This window comes from Lontra canadensis, unplaced genomic scaffold (genome assembly GCF_010015895.1).
Source record: "Lontra canadensis isolate GAN:19392208 unplaced genomic scaffold, GSC_riverotter_1.0 scaffold6, whole genome shotgun sequence".
Lineage (NCBI taxonomy): Eukaryota > Metazoa > Chordata > Mammalia > Carnivora > Mustelidae > Lontra > Lontra canadensis.
Genome location: NW_022631000.1, coordinates 1,516,032 through 1,542,766, shown reverse-complemented (window position 1 = coordinate 1,542,766; position 26,735 = coordinate 1,516,032). Strand labels below are relative to the sequence as shown.

At 36.8% G+C, this 26,735-nt stretch overlaps 2 protein-coding genes across 3 annotated transcripts in view; one reads left to right on the top strand and one right to left on the bottom strand.

Moving 5' to 3' along the window:
• The window catches only part of CMSS1 (cms1 ribosomal small subunit homolog), a 377,798-nt gene that overhangs the window by 251,511 nt on the left and 99,552 nt on the right, over positions 1-26,735 (bottom strand). The window lies entirely within an intron of this gene.
• FILIP1L (filamin A interacting protein 1 like) overlaps positions 1-26,735 on the top strand; it is a 298,965-nt gene that overhangs the window by 182,485 nt on the left and 89,745 nt on the right. For both annotated transcript variants that reach the window (XM_032852026.1, XM_032852025.1), the window contains exons 2-4: positions 3,029-3,281; positions 3,997-4,170; positions 10,285-10,463. In XM_032852026.1, the coding sequence (XP_032707917.1) occupies positions 3,039-3,281; positions 3,997-4,170; positions 10,285-10,463 (596 nt within the window). In that variant the 5' untranslated portion in view covers positions 3,029-3,038. The remainder of the gene's footprint in view (positions 1-3,028; positions 3,282-3,996; positions 4,171-10,284; positions 10,464-26,735) is intronic.

Below are 26,735 nucleotides of genomic sequence, written 5' to 3'. Positions count from 1 at the left end.
TGGAGCTGGGAGCCCGATGCGGGACTCGATCCCGGGACTCCGAGATCATGACCTGAGCTGAAAGCAGTCGTCCAACCAACTGAGCCACCCAGGCGTCCCGAGAAACACTTCTTAAACAGAGTACCTAACCAAGACACAAAGCTATTCTTTTAATCTCTTTTTTTTTTCCTTCAGCACTCACACCTCATATTTCATTAAAGAGATAATCAAATAAACTTGTCTTTTCTTCATGAATTTCCCCCCCTGCTTTTTTTAAAAGATTTTATTCATTGAATTTTTTCCTAACTATAAAGGTAATATAGACTCACTGAATAATTTTTGAGAATAAAAGTAAACTTAATAATAATATTAATAAAAGTAATGTTTATTTAGAGTGCTAATTTTATACAAGGCATGTTGCAAACACTTGACATGTGCTGACATGTAATCTTCACAGTAACTTTAGGTTACAAATATTCTACTACTATCATTCCCATTTTATAGACGAGAAAAGTGAAGCACAGAGGTATTAAGTAACTTGCCCAAAGTTTTACAGCAAATTAATAATGGAGTAGGGATCTGAACTTAGGCAGTATGGTCCTAGAGTCCATGGTCTTTTGCACTCTTTTGTACTGTCATTGATCAAGTTTTGGTTTCTAATACAAATTATAAGAAAAGAAAAACTAAAAATTGATAAATTTGATTAAATTAAATTTAAAATTTCTATACCATAAAATACAATAAATAAAGTGAAAATGCAAGCTACAGACCAGAAAAGATAATAGCAAAACATATAATTAACAAAATGGTATGGTAATTATATACAATATGTAATGAATTTCTACAAATCTATGAGGGAGACAACTAACACAAAAGAAAAATGAGCAAAGATCATGAACAAGCAATATGAAGAAACCCAAATGGCCTTTAAACACAAGAAAGGATGCCCATCTCACTAAAAATTATAGGATACAAATTAAAAAGTCAGATACTATTTCATTTATCAAAATGGGAAAAACTGTAAATTCAGTAATAGGAATTGTTGATGAAGATATGGAGCAATAAGAACTCTGATACTCTATTGTTAATTGGTATTTCACCTAGAGGAGCAATAATCCCTAGTAATGTTGAGAGAATACACGTTCTGCAGCCCTAACATCCCACTCCTAAAGAATACTTCCAGAGAAATGCATGCACACAGGAAAAATAAAAGTTATGTTCATTGCAGCATTTTTTCTAATACTGAAAAAAAAATAAACTATTTAAACAAATACTGACAGTAAAATGTGTAAGTAAATGGTGGACTATTCATGTAATGAAATACTATATAGCAATCAAAATATATAAACTAAAATAAAATAGAACAAGGAAGAATCTAGAAAATATAGAGTGAAAAAGCATGTTTCAGCAACATACAAATAAATATGCTATTTACATAAGGTTTGAAAATACACAAAGCAATACTATATATTGCTTAGCAGTATGTATACATACGTTCAAAAAAAAAGTATAAAACGTCTTAAGGGAATATATATACCAAATTCAAGATGGTTAATTTTGGGGTGTGAAGCATAGAGAATAGGTTAAGGAAGAGGGAAACACAGAGCTTCAACTGTGTCTATATACTTACATTAAAAAATCATTTTCTAATGTATATAGTAAACTAACACTTTATGAATTTGTGTGGTAGCATGTAATGGTTCATTATACTTCCCACATTTTTCTGTATGCTTTGGTTTTACAGATCCTTAAAGAAATACTATTTTTAAAAATATACATATATTTTTTTTAATTTTTAAATAATCTCTATACCCAATATGGGACTTGAACTCACAATTCCAAGATCAAGTCCCACATTCTGCTGACTGAGCCAGTCAAGTGTCCCAAATATATTTTTTTTAAAGAAATATTATTATAGAATGTATGGGGAAAAATATTATAACCCAAAAGCACTTCACTAAGATGATAAAAGTTTCAAGGTTTTAGGAGTAAAATTAATAATATATACATCATTGGGATGCCTGGGTGGCTCAGTTGGTTAAGCGGCTGCCTTCGGCTCAGGTCATGATCCCAGCGTCCTGGGATCGAGTCCCACATCGGGCTCCTTGCTCGGCGGGGAGCCTGCTTCTCCCTCTGCCTCTGTCTGCCTGTGCTCGCTCGCTCTCTCTCCCTCTGTCTCTGACAAATAAATAAATAAAATCTTAAAAAAAAAATAATAATATATACATCATTGAAGTAGACTATAAGCTCAATTAACGTTTGTCTTTTCATTAAAAACCTCAAAGGTGGAACAATTTTTCTTGCTATTATAAATTAATTTGGATAATTATATAATCAGATATAAGCTAATGTGTCCCTTAAATATGAATTTATTTTAATTATTTCCATAGGCAGGATTGTCCGTATTTTGGAGATGAGTGTCCTAACTATAAAATCTTGACATATCCAAGGACAGATCTGGAATTTTAGCAGAATGTCAGGGATACAGCCAGGGACCAACCCTTCATTCCTTTAATATTAGATTTTGTTGTCAAAGTAATCCGAAGTATTTTCTAGCAGTAATTCTGATGTTTCTATTTTAAAGCACCAAAGACTAAGAAATCCCCCCAAATTTTTAAACTTCCAAAGGAAAAACTGTAACATGAATCTGCAGAAATTTGGAACAATTAGCAAGTTTGCCATTTTACAATTACGTTAAGTACATCTTAACTCAAGTAAACACTTAGGCGTTGGTCAGAGGTATGACCTGGATCCCTGACATGAAATACTTGGTGAATGAAGTTCAAATATAGTCTGTTTACCCATGGACATAAGTGGCCTTAGTCAAAGCAGAACACCTTTTTTAAAATGTTGATTTAAAAAACAGAAGTGTAAATAAAACTGTGATTTATGAATCTACTAATGCTGTTCTCTGCTGTAGACTTCAGAAAGACTGAGTCTTTGGTGGCAGCAAATACAGCAAGAGTGCAGACCTGTTAAAGCAGTAATAGGTGCCCTTATTAAAACTCTACTTCCATTAAGAGGTACACACTGTTTTCCTTCTTTCCAGGCTTTAAAGAATGCGTTCCAGAAGCAGTGACACAGAGGGCTCGGCCCTAAAGCAATTTCCAAGACATAGTAAAGACCATGGTTTCCAAGGACCTGAGGACATGAAGCAGAGAGAGCAAGACAAAGACCCCACCAATGAGTCAGATGCAATTCTTTCCTGTCCTAAGTCACACGGTGGTGTTGGTCACCATGGAGAAGACCTCTCAAGAGACGATCTTTTATTTCTTCTGAGCATTCTGGAAGGAGAACTTCAGGTGAGCTGGGTTAGAATTATCCCCATGTTCAAAGAGAAGGCTGCTTGTGAATTTGGGGTGTATGCTGCCATGGAAATAGATTGTCTATGGTTCTACCTGTATGTACATGAAAGAAAGTATACATATACAGAATTCTCTTATGCCAACTGAAAGGGCAATTAATCATATCTGAAAGGGCTGTCATTCTGACACGCAACTGGCAACCATCATGTGAAAGATCACATCCTCTGCCCATGCTGCTCATGAGCTTCAGTGCACAGGCATGTATGAGTAACAATGACTTCTAGATTGGCTTAAATAACAAGAGGCACTTTTATGCCCCATATAAATTGGCTACTCGACTTGCTCTAGCATTTTAACTCACATAAAAAACAAGAAACAGCTACTACACATATAGGAGAGTCTTACTTCCTACCCCCCAAAATGCAAATGTCAGTCCATTTAAAGGGTACAATGTTATCTACTTGTCAAACAATAAAAAATGTTGGGTTCCCCCATTGTTGTATAGTGCTCACATTTAAAATACTATTAATGTGTAATTAGATTATAAGAAGGATGAGGGACATAATTTTACTGCCTTTTGTAAAAGGTGCTATAAAGAAACATGACTCATTTTTTATTTGAAATAGAAGGAAAAAACCAGCTCTCAAGAAACCACTTTCAGAGAATGCTGGTAGATAAAGCAAGCTTTCTGAAATGGCTTTTGTTCCTACAGGCTCGAGATGAAGTCATAGGCATTTTAAAGGCTGAAAAAATGGACTTGGCTTTGCTAGAAGCTCAGTATGGGTTTGTCACTCCAAAAAAGGTGTTAGAGGCTCTCCAGCGAGATGCTTTTCAAGCAAAATCTGCCCCTTGGCAGGAGGACATCTATGAAAAACCAATGAATGAGGTATGTATCGCATTAGGGGTGTGCACCTGGAAGGTGGAAAAGTCTACTAGCCAGCCAAGCACTTGGCCTGGAAGGTGAGCAAGACATACAATTCTTTTTTGATTATTTACAGTTTTATGTTCTCACACACATTTAAAATCTACCCAAGATAGATAAATACTACATGTTCTACAGGAAAGAAAAGGAGAACAAATCATAGATGGGATGTTTCAACTAGGTATCTTTTTTGACATCAGACTGAAAGCTGACAAATACAAGAGATTCTCTCTCTCTCACATACACTGAGAGCCAAAGACACTCAGACACACACACATGCACACAAGGGCAGCACATTATGGGGACTTGAAGGCTATACAGGCTATAATAAAAAACAGAAAAAGCTAAAATTTCTTTGAAAACACTGAGGTATTATGTCATAGAATTTTTTTTTAAGATTTTATTTATTTGAGAGAGAGAGAGAGAGAGAATGAGAGACAGAGAGAGCATGAGAAGTAGGAGGGTCAGAGGGAGAAGCACTCTCTGCAGAGCAGGGAGCTAGATGTGGGACTCGATCCTGGACTCCAGGATCATGACCCGAGCTAAAGGCAGTTGCGCAACCAACTGAGCCACCCAGGCACCCTATGTCATAGAAAAAAAAATTTTTTAAAGCCTTTATTTATTCATTTGAGAGAGAGAGAGAGAGAGAGAGATCACAAGCAGGCAGAGAGGCAGGCAGAGAGAGAGGGGAAACAGGCTCCCCACTGAGCAGAGAGCCCGATGTGGGGCTTGATCCCAGGACCTGAAATCATGACCTGAGCCGAAGGCAGAGGCTTAACCCACTGAGCCACCCAGGTGCCCCTGTCATAGAAATTTTGAGCATGAATGGAAATGATCAAAGAATTGTCCAAGCAATGGAATTTTAGAAAGCATGTATTTTAGATAAGTGCTATCCTTTTTCCTTCAAAAGTTTAATGACAGCAAAGATCTTTCCCCCATCAAGTGTGCCCAGCAATGACAATAGCAAAGATGCAAAGTCTCAATACCACTGCACAAAGATTCGGTACTGCTTGTTCTTTTACTTGCTGACATTTCTGAAACTCTGGCATCCTTATTTTATTCTTCTATTTTCCTCTGAGACCTCAATGGAAAATTTCACAATTTTTCATTTTTATAAAAAGGAAACAACTAAGAGCATGAGTTAAGGCTGGAGAGAGTGAAAGCAGGTTTTGGACAAATTTCCCCCACATAAGCTCTGGCAACCTACCTCAGGACTGACCTCTAATGTCCTTGCTATTCTCGTCTTGGGTGTCTCATGAGAGAAGACTACTGTCTTGCAAAATGCGAAGGAGTTTGGTCAGATGGATCTGCTTCTCTGAAGGGTAAGGATGCGACCACCCAACGTCTGTTGACTTGCACTTTAATTCAAATTTTAGAAAGAGGAGCTGAAGCTGCATTCAAGTCAATTATGTTAAGACTGCATCCTGGCTCCCAACATAGTGACTAGGAAATGACATTAGGCGCAAATTCCCCAATTTATATAAGTGCAAATGCAAACTGATGATCACTGACTATATCTTGACAAAACTCCACAAATGGCATAATCCCGCAACACCTTGGTGTGAAAGGAACAGAATGACTCCAAATCTATGCAAAAATCATGGGAAAGTTTTAGTTTTACAATAATTCTATTGCATATATGCAAAACTGAAAATACCCTGACTCTCTACAAATGCTTGTCCCTGAAAGTTACCCATAATTTAGCCCTTTATAAATCCAACCTCTTTTGATTACTCTCACAAAACATACACACACATACTCCTTTACACATACTCACTTATCACATTCCCACTTCCGTGATGTGTCCACTTTTCTTCTCTTGCCTTTTACTTCTGCCTTATAGATTTCTCTCTCCCCAGCTATGAGTCTATCCATTCCTTGAAGCCCACATAACTCTACCTATCCAATAATCCAGTTGTCTACCCACTTCTCCATCTAGGAAGTGATGGGGGAAATTTAAGTACCCAGTGAATAAACTATATTAAGGGAGAATTTTAAATAGGGTTCCCTAGACAGCTTTCCCACTGAGACCATCGATGGCTGTACCCGAGTTATAGCAGAATAAGGATCTGCATGCTAAGTAATTATTCTTTTACTTTTTCCCAACCTGGGATGTTAATAACCCTGAATTTTTTTTTTTTTATTCACAATGTTCTTTTTGAAAAGTGTGAAAATCTCAACCATTCCTACAGTAAACTAAAGGGGACTTACCTATTCTTAAGGCAAAATAGCTTAGAAGATCTAACTGCTCTCAGTTACATCACATGGTAGGAATACTGACTTAAGATGAAAGACTGGTATTGGCATTTGAGCTAGAACAAAGAATAGGAATGAGAAAAGGGGGTGACTGGTTTGTCAAGAGAAAGGGAAGATGTTAAGAACTCACAGTCTACAACAGTTTTAACCTCCTATTCCTTTCCAACCTAGGGTTCTATATTAGAAGTTACCTTAAAAAAAGATACTGAGTTAATTGCCTAAGGTATTCTTAGTTCTTCTTAAAAAATAGCAAGGAAAATATAATATTTTGGATTTATCAAGGTATTATAATAAAAGAATCTGCAAACTCTATTAGCATCACCAATTCTCCAAGTACTTATTTAAGTAACTGTATAATTTAGCTTTTAAATTTCATTTTATTCTTTTAATTAATATTTACTAGAGACATGATGAATAAAAATAGTTGTGCCTAATGTTGTTGGTGTGTTTAATGTCTGAGTGACAGACAACAAATGATCACACAAGCCAAGTATACAATTAAACACAGTGTTGCTTTCTATGGTGAAAACCACAAAGCACTACGAAAGTATAATGGAAGATCAAATTTATTTATTTATTTATTTATTTAAAAGATTTTATTTATTTATTTGACAGACAGAGATCACAAGTAGGCAGAGAGGCAGGCAGAGAGAGAGGAAGGGAAGCAGGCTCCCCGCTGAGCAGAGAGCCCAATGCGGGGCTTGATCCCAGGACCCTGGGATCATGACCTGAGCGGAAGGCAGAGGCTTTAACCCACTGAGCCACCCAGGCGCCCTGGAAGATCAAATTTATATAGAAGAATCAGGAAACCTGAGATCCAGAGGATGAGTACGGGTTAGTTAGGTAGAATGTAAAGGAATTATATTTCAGTAATATTGTGGACTACATATCCAGTGAAATTATATCACTAAAAAATACATAAAAATATTAAACTATCTAGCATACTCTTTAATACATGGATGAGCTCACATAGAGATAGAAATTCTGAAGCCAGCAATTAAAAAGGAAATTTTCATTGACTAGCTTCTGGCTCCATATATTTTTAACCTTTTTTCTGTCAATCCACAAACTCCAGTGCTGGGAACTAAAGCACATATTCATTTTAGGATATAATCTCTGGCTTTTCACCTTTATTTGACAATGGCTGGGTAAGCTGGTATTTCCTAGCAATAGCTAGACTATACATAAAAGTGAGTGTGAAACCAAATGAATTTCCTGTTATCAAGACCCTCAAAATATCCATACCTCTCCAAAATAGCCTGACATGACAGGAAGTATGATGGGCGGTAAGAAATAAAATAAAAACAAAGGTCTTTAAAACAATATTTATTGAGTACAGTTGACACACAATGTTGTACTAATTTCAGATATACGACATACTATGCTCACCAGAAGTGTAGCTACCATCTGTCACCACAGAATACTATAACAGTATCATTGACTATATTTCCTATGCTGTGCCTTTTATTCCCATGACTTATTCATTTAACTGGAAGCCTGTATCTCCCATTCCTTCTGGCCTATATATTTGCCCATCCCCTACCATCCTTCTCTCTGGCCACCATTAGTTCATTCTCTGTATTTATAGATTTGATTCTGCTTTTTGTTTACTCATTTACTTTGTTTTTTAGATTTCATATATGTGTGAAATCATGTATTATTACCCTTAGCAAAACACACTCTAGGTCCATCCATGTTGTTGCAAATGACCAAATCAAACCAAACCAAACCAAACTCAACCCTTTTAATGGTTGCAGAATATCCTATTGTAGATTTTTTATATAAATGGTATATATATATATATATATATATATATATACATACACACACACACATACACATACACACACACACATCTTTATCCATTCATCTATCAATGGACACTTAGGCTGCTTTCATATCTTGGATATAAATAATAGTAAATAATGATAGGGAGTATAAATATATATATATATATATATATAATATATAAACATAGGGAGTGCATATATCCTTCTGAACTAGTATCGGAATTATTGGATCATATGCTATTTCTATTTATGATTTTCTTGAGGAACCTCCACACTGTTTTCCACAGTGTCTGAACCAATTTACATTCCCACCAGCAGTGCATGAGGGTTCCTTTTTCTCTACATCCTTGACAACACTTATTATTCTTGTCTTTTTTATTTTATCCATCTGACAGGTATAAGGTGATATCTCATTGTGGTTTTGAACTGCATTTCTCTGTCAGTTAGTGATGTTGAGCACCTTTTCATGTGTCTGTTGACCATTTTAATGTGTTTTGGGGAAAAATTTCTACTCAGGTCCTCTGCCCATTTTTCAATATGATTGCCCCCTACCTTTTTGGGGGGACAGGGGTTGACTTTACAAGTTCTTTATATATTTTGAATATTCACCCATTATCAGATATATCATTTGTAAATATCTTCCCCCATTCAGTAGGTTGCCTTTTTGTTTTGTTGATGGTTTCCTTCACTGTGCAAAAGCTTTTTATTTTGATGTAGCTGCAACAGTTTATTTTTGTTTTTGTTTCCCTTGCTTTAAAAGACTTATCTAGAAAAATGTTGCTATAGCTGATGTTAACGAAACTACTGCCTATGTTCTCTTCTGGGGGTTTTACAGTTTCATGTCTCACCCTTAGGTCTTCAACCCATTTTGAGGTGGTTCTGTGTGCGTGTGTGTGTGTGTATGTGTGTGTGTGTGTATAGTGTTAGAAAATGGTCTAATTTTATTCTTTTGCATATAGTTCTCCAGCTTTCTCAGCACATTTGTTGAAAAGACCGTCTTTCCCCCATTGTATACTTTTGCCTCCGTTGTCATAGATTAATTGACCCTGTAAGCATGGATTTATTTCTGTACTCATTAAGACAAGTGCACACCTAATCCCCTTCACCTATTTCAACATTCCTCACTCCTACCCCAACTTTCCCTCTGGTAACCCTTTGTTCTCTGTCATTAACAGTCTGGTTTTTGGTTTGACCCCCCCCCCCCGCCCCACCTTTGTTTGTTTCTTAAATTACACATACGAGTGAAATCATATGGTACTTGTCTCTGACTGACTTATGCTGCTTAGCATTATACTCTCTACATTCATTCATGTTGTTGCAATAGGCAAGATTTCATTGTTTTTTATGTAGATGCTAAGAATTGTTAAAAATTCAATGTAGACCCTACCTTCAGGGACTTCACAGTCTAGTAGGGAAGACAAACACATAAGTCAGGTGCAGGCTGATCATATCATAATAGAGATATAAGTAGGCCACAGAAACCAGAAAGGACTTGGTGTTGACATTTGTTCACATTAGTACTACATAACCAACAAAGAATTGATTAATAAGAATTTTAAAAATATGCAAACACCTTGAGGCATAATATGATATAAAACAGACCATAGAATCCAAGATGCCTACTCTAGGGAGGGCTGGGGCAGGATAGCAGTTAAGTTGCCTCAGAATCAAATATTATGCAAAGATTCCTTCTTTATGTCATTCCTCTGACAAGGTTTTTCTGAAGAGAGAAGGAAGTGTCAGAAAAGGGATATGGGGAAATTATTCTGATATCCACAGAGGCAACAATTATTTTCTCTGTGTAAAAAAAACAAAACAAAACAGTAACAATAGAAAGATTACATTTGTGTTGAGATGCATCAAAAAGTATCAATTAATAAGAGTAATGATAAAAAAAAACAAGCAAAAAGATCAGAAACCCACTGCTAAATTACTTAGTCAAAATTTAGATATTTCTAAAACAGTGAATGAAAGATGGCAGTATTTTGAAGGGTTTGCAGTTAACACACTATAAATGTATTTTCTTTTGTAGTTGGAGAAAGTCATGGAAAAATATAAAGAATCTCATAGACGAATCCTGGAACAGCTTTTAATGGCAGAAAAATCTCATAGGCAAACCATATTGGAGTTGGAAGAAGAAAAGAGAAAACATAAAGAATACATGGAGAAGAGTGATGAATTCATAAGCTTACTAGAACAGGAATGTGAAAGGTAAGGCTACTGTGGACATGACAATGATCCATTCTGCAAACTCTTACTAACCTTTCACTATGGGCTCAACATTGTACCAGGGATACAGGGATGAATATGACATAGCTTCTGCTCTTAAAGATCTCATGGTCCAGAGGGAGGAAGAGGATGTGTTTAAAGATAATTTGAATATAATGCAATAACCGGGTATGATAAAAACTATGGAAACATAAATGCTGGGCACCTTATTCTGCAAGGGAGTGCTTTGTGAAAGGGGCAGATGAGGTAACAGGGGTCTAGTCCCTATGCAAACAAGAATGGAAACTACATACAAGGCAGGGGCAGAAATAAGTGTCACAGCATAGAGATAAAATAGTATGGGTAGTGAGGGAACTCAACATGACTACAGTACAGGGTGTAATTGCAGGATGAGAAAAGGAAAGGTTAGCCACAAGCAGATGGATTTTATACTGTTGGCAAGAAGGGACAAATGACAAATTGTGAGAAGAGGAAAGAGCTGATCAGGTATGATTTCTTGAAGAACCATTAAGGCAACATGGAGTAAAGACAGGAACTTTAAACTGGGGGAAGGTATAAGTTCCAATGGCTATGGGGTTAAAGAGAAGAGGGTATGAACAAGAAAATACTTATGATGCACAGTCAATACTAATGAGTGACTAATGAGACTAGAGAGCAGAGGAAGAAATACAAGGAGTTTTGAGAAGCACTCTGGGCTAGTCACCAAGGTATAATACATAGGAATGGTGCACAGCTTTTTGCTGGTGGAGGAAATGGCTCAAAAGTGGGGGCAGGTCCTGTTTTAGACATGCTGAGTATGAGGTACCTGGTGTATTCTGATGTCCAGTGGGGAGAATGATATATCTAATTAAACAACATACAGTTGGAAATACGGGTCTGTAAAATGTTGGGCCAGTGAAGTGGATTTGCAGCTGGTGATAGCTGAAGCAATGAGTGCTGGTATGGTGAGGAGAGAGAATTCTGAGAAGGGAACTCCAGAAGAATCAATGGCTCGCTGTTTTCTGAAGAACTAGAAGGGAAAGAAAGCAAAGAAACCAAACAAGGAAAGACTTTCAAGCAATACAGAAAAGGAGAAGAAAATGTTCCAGGACTTTGCAACAAGGAAGACACTGGGAAACTTAATGAGTCCTTTCAATAAAACAGTGAGGGCAGCAGCCAAATAACAATGCTTTGAAGAATAAATAAGAAACGAGAACGTAGCAGCTTAAATGTGAACTATTATTTTGAGAGGCTTGGCTGCAAAAAAGGAGAGATTGGTTGGTAAACATTTTGTAACCATATGAAGGGCAGATTATTTTGCTCAATTTTGCCCCTCTGTTCTGAATCACCTTAGAAAATATGAGCCTTCATTTGAAATGGAAAGGACAATTAAGGCTCTATACTGATAATATAAAGATAGAAAAGAACCCATCATTGCAATATCAAATTTTACTGAACTGCCATTTCACTTCTGTTATTCCATGTGTACTTCTGAGTTACAAAGCTAATGGTGCTGCATTCTAATAATCACAGAAAAAAATAATGATTTTTCTAAAATATAAGTAGTCTCAGTGCTTTTTTAAAACTACTTATAATTCATATTTTAGCTAGGTAACTGAAGTTACACAATAGCTAGGTTAATGGCAAAGTTTCATTTCTTACTTCACGGTAGACAGTTGGTCTGATTCCCAGAGAATCCATGGCCCTCACATCCAGTTACTTTTTTTCCACATTCATCAGGAGGTTTGTTTTCTACTCACTACATGGGGGTGGGGGTGGGGGTGGGGGGAGTTGTTACCTTGAGCTTCATGAACTTGAAATATCTTGAGGGGAAGATTAAAGGAGTATGAGAAGTCTGGCACCAAGGGAAGATTTGACTCAGACATTACAATGTAAGATTTGTTATTCAATGAGACAATGTTATATTAAATATTATTTCGAACCCCTGTGGTTTGGCACCCGTGGCCTCATTTGGCCTCCACATTTATTTGGCACTAACTTGCTGAACACAGACACTTTCTTTCATCTTTCATTATTATGAACATTTATTGACCACGGTTAGAGTGCTGCTTGCCATAGAACAAAGAAGTACTGGTTGTCCCTCTCCAGAGGGCTTACCACATTAACAAAGAAGGCAACACATTACAGATTTAGGGTAGGAATGTGGAGGGCTGTCTGAGGTATAGTTTTAACATTCACTGCTGGCCTCAACTATCTTCTAGTGGAAGGCTTAGGAGGACATCCAGAAATAATGCTGGGAGGCAGATGAAGATTATTTAAACTAAGAAAGGGCAAAGAGAACAACACTGAGAAATGGGAATTTCAGTGGGAATAAAGGCCATGAGCTAGAGGAAAAGGAAAACAGTGAGACAAATGTAAATTGTATCCCATGGAATCAATATATTAGAATGGAGTTTCTACATGTATCAAGGGGGCTTAAGAGGAAGAATTTAAAAGATCATGTTTTTTAGCCTTTGGACACAAAGTTTCTTCATCTTAAAGAATAATGAAAGTGGGGCTCCTGGGTGGCTCAGTGGGTTAAGCCTCTGCCTTCGGCTCAGGTCGTGATCTCGGGGTCCTGGGATTGAGCCCTGCAACGGGCTCCCTGCTCGGCAGGGAGCCTGCTTCCTCCTCTCTCCCTGCCTGCCTCTCTGCTTACTTGTGATCTCTGTCAAGTAAATAAATAAAATCTTAAAAAAAAAAAAAAAAGAATAATGAAAGTGAACATACCATTGCCAAAAATAGGAAAAAGTGACTGGAGTGGCTATGTAGCAGCCATTCCAGAAGATATGAAAATCACCTATTTCTGTTTGCCAAGGAACAGCTTTCAGATGGAACTCTTGGGATATGAGATTGTTAAATGTATTATCAACTCACATGATATACAGACAATTCTTGCCCTATTCTGCCCATACAACACCACAACTCCCGTTATCTTGGCACCCTTGTTGCACTGGTCCTTCTTGCTCCCCTACCTTCAACAGGGAGACTGTGGCCTGAGGACTTCTCCCTGCTTTAGGGCCATTTGCATCAAAATATTACATGAAATCCACCTAACAAAACAAAGTGGGGAAAACTATAATAGTTGAGGAGGTGCTTCCATGAGTGAAATACCACTCATTTGCTTCATTCTCTGACAAGGGGCAAAACAACATGTGCACAATCATGGAGTCTTTCTAACTTTATTGAGAGTACTTCCTCTTGAGCACATAGCCACTCTTCACAAAAGCAAGATGAACTTGTCTTAAGGGGTCAAAGAATAATGTTGATTTCCTTCCTCAAACAAAGTAATAGAAGCCACTCCCAAATCAATGACCCTCAGTACAGAGAAACAAAGACAGATATCATAATCCCCATAAAAAGGAAGTTGGGTGAGGATAACTATAAAAGACTCTCTGACTGAAACTCTGAAAAAACACTGCGAATGTTTCTCGGTTGGCAAGTGTTGGATAGTATCTATATGGAAATAAAATAAAAATTAAGAAATACATGATTGAGATAAGTTAAAGAGACCTTAGAGGGTATAATAATGGATTTCAAATTTAGGCTCAATTTCTGTGTTTTCCTGGAAGAATGTGTTTTATGTGGAAAACCCTAAAGGAGACTGATGTCACAGGTTTTTAGGCCAAAATGTTTGCCAACTGATGTAGTTGTCGTAATCAGTAAACAATTGGTTTTCTCACTGAGGGAGGATGGGGGCAGGGATGACCTCAGGAAACCATTCCCAAGCATGTTAATGCAAAGTTTCCTTTGCTGTAATCTGGGCAGTTTGGTCTGTCCATAAGGTAACATTATCCACATTTCATGACCACTTTCTGTTCACTGACCAGTTCCAGTGTGTGGATATGTGTGTCACTGATGACCTGAATTATGTACTTGGCTGAATTACAAGTGGAGTCTACGTGAAATGTTTTATATAAAAGCGATGCCAGTAATTTTTGACCTTTCTGGATGGCTTCACAGGAAAGGCAAAACAAAAATCACTTTTAGTCAGTACAACTTTGCAAAATTTTCCCATAAGTGAAATGCCAAATCTGTCTGTACTTTCAAAAAAGCTTGCATAATTTCTTTTTCCTTTTTCAGTTTCAGTGGGGGAAAAGGCTGTGAGTGGGGAAAAGGAAACCTTTTTTTTTTTTTTTGAAATCATGCATTCTTTTTTAGAATACAAAAACAAACCATGTATATTAACCATACATGTTATTACATTTTGGGCCTTGAAGTAACCATTAAAGTGGGAAACAAATATTAGGGCAACTCTGTATAAAAATGTGGCTTCAACTGTGAATTTTTTTTTTTAAAGCCTTAAATTACTTTTCATAATATCTTGGCCGAATAGGTTAGCATTTATACTCTGACTTCATAAAGCAGGAGTTCAAATGCTGGCTTCTCAAAAGCCACATAGTGAAGAAAGAGTCACAGGTAGAAATTCTTGTTCCTGTCCTGCCCAAGAGTTACTAGATAGAACAGTGGCCCAGGAAGAAGAAGGGTCTTTAGAGTAAAGTCACCAGGGACCCAGCTTCAAGGGTTGCTGCCCTGACCACACCTTGGGCTAAGTCTTTTGTTGTTTAGTCTTTAGTGAAGAACAAAGCACTTCTACCTCTCCTTTGGCTGAGGGAACTTTATAAAAAAAGATTTCCATCATCAAACCTTTCCCATTATGAAAGGCCTATTTTGCAGATGGGCATCAGACAAAGTGACTGAAAAGTTGAGCCATATTCACCTTCTTGTTAACTGAGGATATTTGAGTACCTTAAAAAAAAAATAGTAAGTTTTTAAAAAAGTTTATTTATTTAAGTAATTTCTTCCCCCAATGTGGGGCTCAAACTCATGACCCCAGGATCGAGAGTAGCATGCTCCTCCAACTGAGTCAGCCAGACATCCCTATATGTGAATACTTTTAAAGGCTTTTGTCAAAAACATCAAATCTTCTTTTCAGGGGCTTTGGCTATCTCCCTCATATATATGTAAATGATAAGTATATTTATCTAAATTTTTAGTTAATTAGTTAGCTAGTTTGTACTGCATGCCATTCATTCAATCACTCGAGAACCAACCGCCAAAACAAAAAAACCCCAGCAACAACAAATAATGAAATGTGTGCTACATGCCAAGTACTATGGAAGACACTAGGTGAAGGAGGTAGATATGGTTTCCACCTGTATAAAACCCTAACTAATTTGTGCATGTGTAAAACAGAGACACCACTGCAGACTTTAAGGCTTGATACTGAAGCTTCTAAGGTACTAAGCAATCATGATGGATAGGGGAAAAAAGGCACCATTATGGTAAAATGACATAATAACTTGAAATGCTCATGAAAATAGAACATTCAGGAGAAATCAACAAACACATTAAACTAGAGTACTTTACTGGAGAATTCAATATCTTGCAACCATTGCCATTAGAATTTTTAGCTTCTTTGGTCTTAAATCTCAGCTTTTAAAGACTCTATTCCCATAAAGTATGACACAATGGGTATAATGTTTTAAAAAATAAACTAAGTCTACTTAAAAAAATCTTATTTAGAAAGCCAGCAGTTTTAAATTTCATGCACACTAAACTATTGTTGTAGAATACATTGTACTCAAATGCAATCATTTCCTTTCCGTTTTCTGGCAAGGAGTTATATGTATTACATATTCTCAAGACTATGTCTTGCAAGTAGTGAAATAGATGCCAGATCTCCATTTGACCTTTGTCATGGGTATCCAGTTCTTTATCAGAACAAAATGGAGACCTACCATAAACATTTACTTCAGTATCATAATTCTACAGAGTATCACAAGTGTTCATACACCCCAGACCTAACATAGGATCTGGGAAGGGATGCAGAGAAATTAATTACCTCATAAAGGTACTGAACACAATTTAGGACTGTACACCATAACTTAGCTTTCAATAGATGTCACAGAATCGTACCTTGCCACTACACAATTCAGTGCTTTTCATATAGCACCATTTAATTATAGAGGTCAAAATTCAGAAACAGTAATGACACTGTGTTTCAACTTCTGTTCTTCCCAGAAAGCTGAGCCAAATTTTACAAATAATTTTGCACCTTTTTTTTGGTAAGCAATGATTACTGAAGTTATTACTCACAAAATAATATTATACATGTTATAAAGCAGTTAAAGAGGAAACCTAACAAACACAGCGAGGGATGAAGCAGGAGCTTGGAGATAGGGGACTCTGGTCTATAGACTAGATCTGTAGATAGTGTGTAACTTTGGACAAATTCCATTTCTCCAATCTTGTGTATAAAACAAATGGGACAGACCATATGATATGTATTTCTCTTTCAGATCTAAATATCTGTGGTTATGTGATTGCTATAAGTAAGTACCTTTTACTTTAAAGCCTATGATTCTAACTCATACTATCAAAAGAGGCCAGTGAGGATGACAGTGTCTTTACCAACTTCAAATCCAAGTCTGTATTTCCATTCTTTTTTTTTTTAATTTTTTAAATTTATTTGACAGACAGATATCACAAGTAGGCAGAGAGGCAGGCAGAGAGAGAGGAAGGGGAAGGGAAGCAGGCTCCCCGCTGAGCAGAGAGCCCGATGCGGGGCTCGATCCCAGGACTCTGGGATCATGACCTGAGCTGAAGGCAGAGGCTTTAACCCACTGAGCCACCCAGGCGCCCCTGTATTTCCATTCTTAAAGGATATCTAGATTTAGGTATACTGTACTACTTCTCAAATGTCACATATCCAAATTGAACCCAGTATTGCCTTTGCAAATCCAGGTCAGTTTATAATGTTTGTATTCCTATTAATGCCACTACAAAGAATTGATCAGTTGGATAACTACAAAAAAATTACAGAAGTCTCTGAATCCTGAATTTAAACTAGAAAAGACCTAACAACCTAGACCAACCTTCTGATTTTTGAATTGAGAACAGTGAGGCCCATCAAGTCCTAGATAAGAAATCACAAAATCTTGCTGCTAAATAGTAATAAAACTAGACCAGAAGCTAGCTCTCCTGATAGCATATTTGGTGCTATTCTCCCTAGAATCATTATTATATGCTGAAGTTTTGTGCTTGGAGTTGTAGGGGGTGGTCCAGAAGAATTTTAAGACATAATAAAAATACAGTTGAAAAGACCAGATACTCACAAAGAATATGTAGATGATTAAAAGAAGACTGAGGTGTTCATTCTGTGGTACTGACACTACTGTTGCAATATTACGGAAAGTCAGGCAAAAAGGGTATTAAGGACTATAATTATTCAACAGCCAGCTTAGCCCTAGGAGAATGGAGGGCATACAGTAAACACTGGATAAACATCCAACAGGCTCACAGCTACTAGTTTAACAGCCCTACAGAACAGGAAGCCAAAGACTGAATGTGGAAAGGTGACCTCAAACTTGTGTTCCACCTGCCTATAAAATACAAAGAGAAAGAAGAGTCATTACACCATGTCAAAATGGAAATTTTTGCCTCATAAATGGAAATTAAGGTGGAACATTAGAATGAAACTGTATCCTGAATTTGCAACTTGCAGGTAACTTTTCCTGGCAAGTGTATTATTTCCTCATGAGAAGATAAAGCCAAACAGCCAGCTATGAGGATGGAGATGCCTGGCATAAATGATGAGTAAATGAGGAGTAAAAATCACTGCACAAAAAAGCATTTTCTTAGAAGGGTGTAGGCTACTGGAGTTAAAAAGTATAGACTCTGGAGTCAGAATAACAAAAGTCTAAGCCATGGTCCCATCCTCTCACCAGCTTTTTGGTCAAAAAGTACTTAACCTATTTAATCTCAGTTTCACTATCTGTTAAAAACAGATAAGCATATCTTATAAGTTCTTGGAATTACTAAATTATAAAATGCATAAAAGTGCTAAGTATGTAACACACAGGAAGCACTCAGTAAGCACTAGCATCTTTCTTCACATTTGCCTTTTTTTAAAGGTGGTTTTTTTTACATACTTGGTGACACACTGGCATTTTTCAGATTTCCAGGAAGGCATTTAATTAGATCCTATACTGACTGGGCGGGGGGGTAAGGATGTGATGATGAATAGGAGCTTTCAAGGGGTCATACACTTCAGCATAGGAGGGACAGACAATAAAACAGTGCAGTGTTGTGTTACAGGCATGATGACAACAGAGAAAACAGGCTGCACAAAGCAGGGATCACTCTCTAGGGCTGCTCATACCTTCTTTCCTTCAGAGTAGAGGTATTACTAAACTGCCTAATGATCTAATACTGTAACACTGAACAGAGCAACACAGTGCTTAAGGAAATTTTTTTCTTTTAACTACAGAGACCTATTTCCCCGTTTTGGAAATCATTTTAATTAGAAAAAAAAAACAGAAATGTTAATGCAGTGGTATCATGAAGAGGACACGCTAGCATATATATGAAATTAAGACTCATGCAATATGGCAGTTTTTAAGTGCACCAAAAGATTCCATTGCTCCTCTGGCCTGCCAATGTCACAAGATCCCCATACAATCACATCATCTGGCCTAAAATGATTGTGAAGAATCAAATATTCCCACTATTAGGTAAGGGGCCTACATTTGATTTGTTTTGCTCATAGTTTCTCCTGCAAGGTCCAGAATATGGAGAAGTACAATAAATATTTGTTGAATAAGTGACTGAAATGTAAGAGAAGTTGTTAAACTTTAATCTATTATTTTATATTAATATCTTATCATAAATTAGCTTCTGGATTAATTCTCTTTACTTAGTCCAGCTTTGGAGGATAGTATATGTATATTACAAAAGTCGATTTTAATAGGTGAAGAAGAACAAGCTTGAGAGCTTTGGAGTTGTACCAGTGAGAGCAGATATAAAAGAAGGCAAGTCCTTGGGGCGCCTGGGTGGCTCAGTGGGTTAGGCCGCTGCCTTCGGCTCAGGTCATGATCTCGGAGTCCTGGGATCGAGCCCCGCATCGGGCTCTCTGCTCAGCAGGGAGCCTGCTTCCTCCTCTCTCTCTGCCTGCCTCTCTGCCTGCTTGTGATCTCTCTGTCAAATAAATAAATAAAATCTTTAAAAAAAAAAAAAAAAAAAGAAGGCAAGTCCTTTATCAAGGTACTGGAAGAAAGAAAGATCCCAAAAGGGTATTTTAAAATTGAAGAACAGTGGAAAAATTAACCACAAAAAAAGCTAAAAACAACTCTCTCAATTCATATTTTTCACAGTTGTTGTACCCTATTTTTATTCATTAAAACATTATGAACATCCTCCTAAATCACTACTTCTCTACACCGTAATTTTTAAGAGCATGACTTCTGCTATATCATACAGATATAATTTATTTAACAAATTCCCTATTGTAGGCATTTATATACCTTCCACTTTTTCACTTTTATAAGGAAGTGACTAATAGCCTCATACTGTAATTTTTACACCTTCTTAATTGTTGCCTTAGAATAATAAATCCTTAGATATGGGCCAAAAGTTATGAACCTTTTAGGGATTTTGAAAACTGTAGCTAATGTGTCCTCTATAAATAGATTGTTTATATTATTACTAGCAATGCAGGAGTGTACCCATTTCTTATTTTGTAACTTTGCCTGGGACTAATCTTGAATCTGACCTCATTCTAAACATGACTTGATGTTAAAAAGTATGTAAAGTGGATGTTAGTAACATGAATCAGACTTTCCCACTGACTTGGGCTTTCAGAGATGTGTTACTTCTGAAGGAAAAAATTCTAATATATCATAAAAACACAAACCTAACCTTTTTCTTGAAATAGTATTTTGCTGTTGTCAATATAATTTCAGTATATTTCCTCTTCCCTATAAAATTCAGGTTTGGACTTCCCAAGACTGTTTGGGTTTCTGTTTGTTTCTTTTCTAAAAGATCTGAACCCTCCTCTTTCCATACAATCCCATGCCAGACAAGCTTTCGAGTCCAAATCCAGGATCCTGGCAATTTATAACACAGTACTGACATTTCATGGTCCTGACAAGTTTGATCTGTTCAACATCGTGGAATCCAAAATTCATTTTGTCAGATTCCGCTTCTGAAAATTCAGTTGATTTGAAGTGTTTGAGAATTTCATGCCAATTTCTCCTATTTAACTCAATTTCTACTTGGAAATTCTTGCTTCCTCACATTTCCTATTTATCATGCACATATATTTATGCCCACAGCATTTTCCCATTTGTTTCAATGAATTTCCCAGTAACAGCTTAAAATATTTGAGATGCCTGAAAACAGGTAATTTATATTTCTACAGAAGATGTTTCAGAAGCAGTGCCTAAGTGGCTTGGTCGGTTAAGTGTCTCTCTTGATTTCAGATCAGGTCATGATCCCAGGGTTTTGGGATTGAGCCCCCATCTGACCCCTTATCAGGCTCCGTACTCAGGGCAGAGTCTGCTTGAGATTCTCCCTCTCCCTCTGTACCTCCCCCTACTTGAGCACTTGCTCTCTCTTTCAATATATAAAATCTTAAAAAAAAAAAAAAAAGGAAAAAATGATGTTTCAGAAGAAACATGTTAGCAGAATTTATGAGGACATTATATTTTCTCAAAAATAAGTAATTTCTAATTTACAGTTTTGTCACTTTATATCATGCATTAAAAAAAAAAAAAATGGAGCAGAGGGAGAGGGAGAGAGAAAATCTGAAGCAGGGGTTGATCTCATAACCCCGAGATCATGACCTGAGTGGAAATCAAGAGTTAGACACTTAACCAACCTAGTCACCCAGGCACCCCTATATCATGCATTTTTGTTTTTGGTGTTAACTAAATATGACATTCAAGACTTGTCATGCCATAACAAACGGTGGAATATATATAGTAAAAGAACAATATAGAAAAAAGAAGCACATGTGGCTGCAACTACACTGTTTGGTGGACACACCCTTCATAGAAATCAGAGATCTCAAAACTGAATATTTACCAATAGTGCCACCAGTGAGGACCCAATATAAATGACAATTAAAGAGAAAAAAAAAATTCCCTGTGAAGCACATCTGTCATTTGCTTTATGTCAAATTACTTCTTTTCTAAACAGATTTGCTGACTAATCGAATCTCCAGCTAATAATCCATCCAAGAACATGCCAGTTTTTCGATAACCATACCTTCAAACATGATACTTTAAGCTGTTAGGACAGCATTTCAATTAAATGAATGGTCTTTTTATGTGTTTATTTGTGGAGATCCAGATGGAGAACTCCTGTGGCCTCATTATGCAGAAGAATTCAGTGGCTTATTCTCACCATTCCTTTGAGGGCTAAGATTTTTATCAATAAACAAAGTAAGAGGCACAGAATAACAAAACTGTTGGAAGGAAAAAAAAATCACTCAATTTTCATCTGTGTTGAATTCTAAATGAGTCATGCCTCAATAATAACAAAGCAGAGCAAATCAGATAAAACTTCATCACAAAAAAAACCTCTGGATGGCAGGAATTAATTCTAAACTGGAAGAGTTTAATCTTGAAACACGCTTCCCCATCTCCTCTAAATAGGCCTGTATTTTTTCAGACTAATTTTATCTTGTTTGTTAGGGAAACATGAGGGGCAGTCACTTAGTTCCCACTTTCAATTCCAGAAAGAAAACTCAGAAATCCAAGGAGATTTGTGGTTTCAGAACAAACTTCTCTTGCACCATGGCTGAGCACTCATAACCCACCAAATCGTGAAAGGACTCCCCAAAAGTTGGTTTCTTTGTACTTCAGATATATATCAAAGATGGGGATATGGGGGGGGCGTTTAAAGATACCAACATAGATGATTCAGATGAATCCATCTTCTAAAATGTTTTAGAAACAATGTTCAAATTCTTTTATTGAATTGGAAGATAGCCCAAATTTCCTCACAGATGCTACATTTATTAATAATTACTTTCATTTAAAATATAACGGAGGGGCGCCTGGGTGGCTCAGTGGGTTAAAGCCTCTGCCTTTGGCTCAGGTCATGATCCCAGGGTCCTAGGATCAAGTCGCATAGAGCACTCTGCTCAGCAGGGAGCCTGCTTCCCTTCCCCTCTCTCTGCCTGCCTCTCTGCCTACTTGCGATCTCTGTCAAATAAATAGATAAAATCTTAAAAAAAAAAAAAAAGGATAATGGAAAGAAAAGTGTAAGGGGTGGGGGTGCAGTCCTCAACCTCAAATGTATTCAGGGACCATCTGGCTAAGATAAATGAGAGGAAGAGGCTGGATATACACAACAGGGAATGGTGGAGACCTTGAAAACCTGCAAAGCTCAAGTTCATCTATCTAGTAAGCTTTCTGAATAATCACTTTAATATCACCAATAAATAAGAAACAGGCCCTAGAACATGGTTGATCCAGAAATGGGGAAGCCAGACGTAAGAAGTCCAGCTTTGGAGAAGAGGATATATATGATGAGGAAAGAGGACAAATGTTCTTTGCATCCTATAATAGCAGATCTATATTAAGTCAGAAGGATAAGCACTGGACACAATACATATGTGATGAAGAAGCCTGTTTATCATGGCTTCGTGTCTGTCTTCTCCCCACTTACACACTTCTGTAAGGAGAGCAGAGACATCTTGTTTTGTTTATCTGTGTAGCCTTAGCCCCTCACAGAGAGTGCCCAATTGGTATGTACAGAATAAATAAATGTATTACTCTCTCCAAACATAGCCACTAACATGAACACTGTAATTGGTAGCAGCAGCTATGCGGACTTCAAAGGAGCTCTTGTTTTAGTGAAGACCTCTCCCAAAGATCCCCTGCTCTTTGGTGGCAAGAAGAGAAATGTGTTATTCTTCTTCATGCTTCTAAATGTTTTGATATTGACCCATAGATAGGAACTTTCCTGCACCTTTTCTACACGGCCGAATGAGTACGTAAACATTAAATTTCTTCAAAATCAAATACATATATATACGTAAATGCATTTAAAAAACCCAACATAATAAAATGACAACACAGGGTTATAACCAGCAAAATCAATATTGTGAGGATTCTGTGTAACAAACAGCCTGGTTCCATTAACAAATGCTGTAAATAATGTATAAGGGGAAATTACCAAGGGGAAGTTTATAAGTTAAAAGAAATTTAGACATTTCCATAAAGCGTAATGGATGATCTTACTTGAGTTTTGATTTGAAGACAGTATAGGAGGGGGTGGAGAGAATCAGGAAAATTTGAACCCTGGAATATTTCAGAATACGAAAGAATTATTTCTAATGTTAGGTGTGTTAATGGTGTTGTGATATGTATTTTAAAAAATCATTATTTTTTAGAGATATAGTCTGAAAATATTTTAAAATGAAATGATAGAATGTTTGGGATTTACTTCAAAATAATTTAAAGTGGGGAGCATAGTGTAGGGGAGGAAAATAATTTCGTCTCTATACTTCTGAGTTCTTGGCTGAGACCCTCTGTAATAAAAGACAGGTTAATAAGAGAAAAAACAAATTGAAGTTTATTAACATGTATACCTCAAGTACATACATGGGAAATAACCAGGGAAAATAAGTACCTCTACAAGATAAGTTAGCTGGAACCTTAAATACCATCTTCAGCTAAAAGCAAAAGATCTGGTGGGTTGGGGGAGGGGCAGCTTGTTAAGGACATTACCAGAAAACGCAAGGGTAAGGTCTGTTATGCAGATTTAAGTTGGTGTCTTCTCCACTGGGAAGACTGTCTTGTGATTTAGTCATCCTTCTTGTCCTGGTACTGAGAGCGAGATACCCTTACAGAGAGTCCCTCCATAAGTGTAAATTTCTCTTATAAAAGGTTAACTCTACTCTTATCTTCAGAACTTCTGCATTTGCTGTTTCTCAAAATATCAATTCAAAATAGTTCTTATGCCAGAGAGGCATATTTTGGAATGGCATATTCTTCTATCCTTCAGTAGGGTGGTACAGAAGAAACAAGACAGGCCAGGAGTTGATAGTTATTGAGGCTGCATAAGGAACACATGGGGTTTCATTATACTATTATCTCTAATTTCATATGTGTTTGAAATAACTAAAAAACAAATAGATGAACAAGTAATATATGAAAATAGAAAATTTAAATGAACAGAAAAGTATAAAATAAAAATTAAAACCTTCCTCTCATTTTACTTCCTACTCCCCAAAGTAATCCATAGTTAAGTTTCCTGTGCATTTTTCTAAAAAATTATTGTAAGCCTATATCAGCAATTCATGAAGAGAGATCATACCATATTCTTCCTACTTTTTTTTTAAGTGGCTGCATATTATTTAATTTTATAGATGCAGTTCATTTAGCCAGGCCCCATATATGGACTTTAGATTCTATTCCCCCTTTTTGGGCTATTAAACATTGTTCAACGAATTGACTCTCTATGACTTCAGATGCCTCTTAATTCCAATCTTCTTTCAGAGGTAAGTCAGTCATTGGTAACTTTGTGTTTTTGTTTTTTGAATAGTAAGGAATTAAAACCCACAAGAAAAGAAGCCATTATGCAGGACCTTAAAGACATCACAGAAGACTGTAGTGGTGGTGGGAGGAGGGGGGCAGCACTGAGACACTTGTAGAGTCAGGTTTACAGATCCCACCCAAGTACTTGTTAGCACCTTCCCCAGAGGTCTTCGGATCTCCTAGCAGAGCAAGGCTGTAAAAGCAACAGAAGTAGGGATTTGATCCAAGAGCAGCAGTTCCTGCAGTTCAGATGAAATTTATACTAATCTGCAGCAGTCGCCTGATTAAGTGAATAAAATGACCCCTGAAGAATAAAAGCAGCATACACTTTCTTTATGCTTTCCCAAATACAAGGGATTATGCTTATTTGGATAGGGGACTGACACTGGGGTGATGGACATGATCCACGAACTCCAAACTGTCCCTAAACATCTTCTGGAGAATCAGAAATAAAGCAAAATTAAAGGTAAAAGTATATGAACCTGCCAGTCATTGTCCATCTATGGCCACTTTCTTCTTTCAGACAAAATCATATGGGTAACTTTTTTTTCTAAACTACTCCAAAATTTATAGTAAGACTATAGATCTTAACATATAGTAGTTTTAATATGCTAACATAGTTGATAGATGAAATAATTTGTCTTCAAAATATAAAATTAAGATAGAATATATAAACATATGAAGTAGCACATAAAATCATCACAGAAGGGGTGCCTGGCTGGCTAAGGCAGTATAATGGGTGACTCCTGATCTTGGAGTTGTAAGTTCGAGTCCCATATTAGGTGTAGAAATTACTTAAAAATAAAATCTTTATAAAAAACCATCATAAGAACTTAGATCTAGGCATGAATAAAATAGCTAATACACAATCCTACAAAATAAAAACTAGTGTTTTCCCTTTTAGGAGAGATGAACAATCTCTGATCATCTTTTGCTTTGGAAATTAAACTAACACAATGATAATAATAATAATAATAATTAGATCTTTAAAAACCCACTAAGAAATCTACTAGAACTAATAAATGAGCTCAGCAAAATCCCAGTACACAAGATTGATATACAGAAATCATTCATATTTCTGTACAGTGGCAACAAGCAAACTAAAAGTTTAATTAAAAAACAATTCCAGGGGCACCTCGGTGGCTCAGTGGTTAAAGCCTCTGCCTTCGGCTCAGGTCACGATCCCAGGGTCCTAGGGATCGAGCCCCACATCCGGCTCTCTGCTCGGCAGGGAGCCTGCTTCTCCTCCTCTCTCTCGGCCTGCCTCTCTGCCTACTTGTGATCTCTGTCAAATAAATAAATAAAATCTAAAAAAAAATCAAAACAAACAAAAAAACAATTCCATTGCTGCTACAATAGCAGCAAAAAGAAAAAAAAAACACTTGGGAATAAATTAAATAAAAGCAGTGTAAGACTTGAACTTTTAAACTATAAAACAATATTGACAAATGAAAAACCTAATAAATGGCAAGACATCCCATATTTATGGATCAAAACTCTTCATACCGTAAAGACGGTATGAACCACCCCCTCCCACTGAGATTGATCTAGAGATTGAACACAATCCCTATCAGACAAGTCATATCCTTTCAGTTTTGTTCAGCCATAAAAAGGATAAAACTGTTAATGATAATGGACATTTCTCATGAGATACAGGTCAGCTGTTTTATTAAAACTTTACAGAGGAAGGTCCTTTAATGCCAAATCATACTCAGGAACCAAAGGACAGGGACTTGGAAATAGGTTACTGGAGATATTCCAAAGGGAAATGATCAAGGGAAATGATTATTTTTTGTGGGAAAAAAAAAAAAAAGGAGAAGAGCATTTTGTTCTATACGAGAAAAACGAAAAAAGGGGGAATCTGTAATCTGTTCATTCACTCATTGACATTCACTTAACCTAATACTATGCATGAAACTAAGAACTGGGGACAAAAATAAAGAGT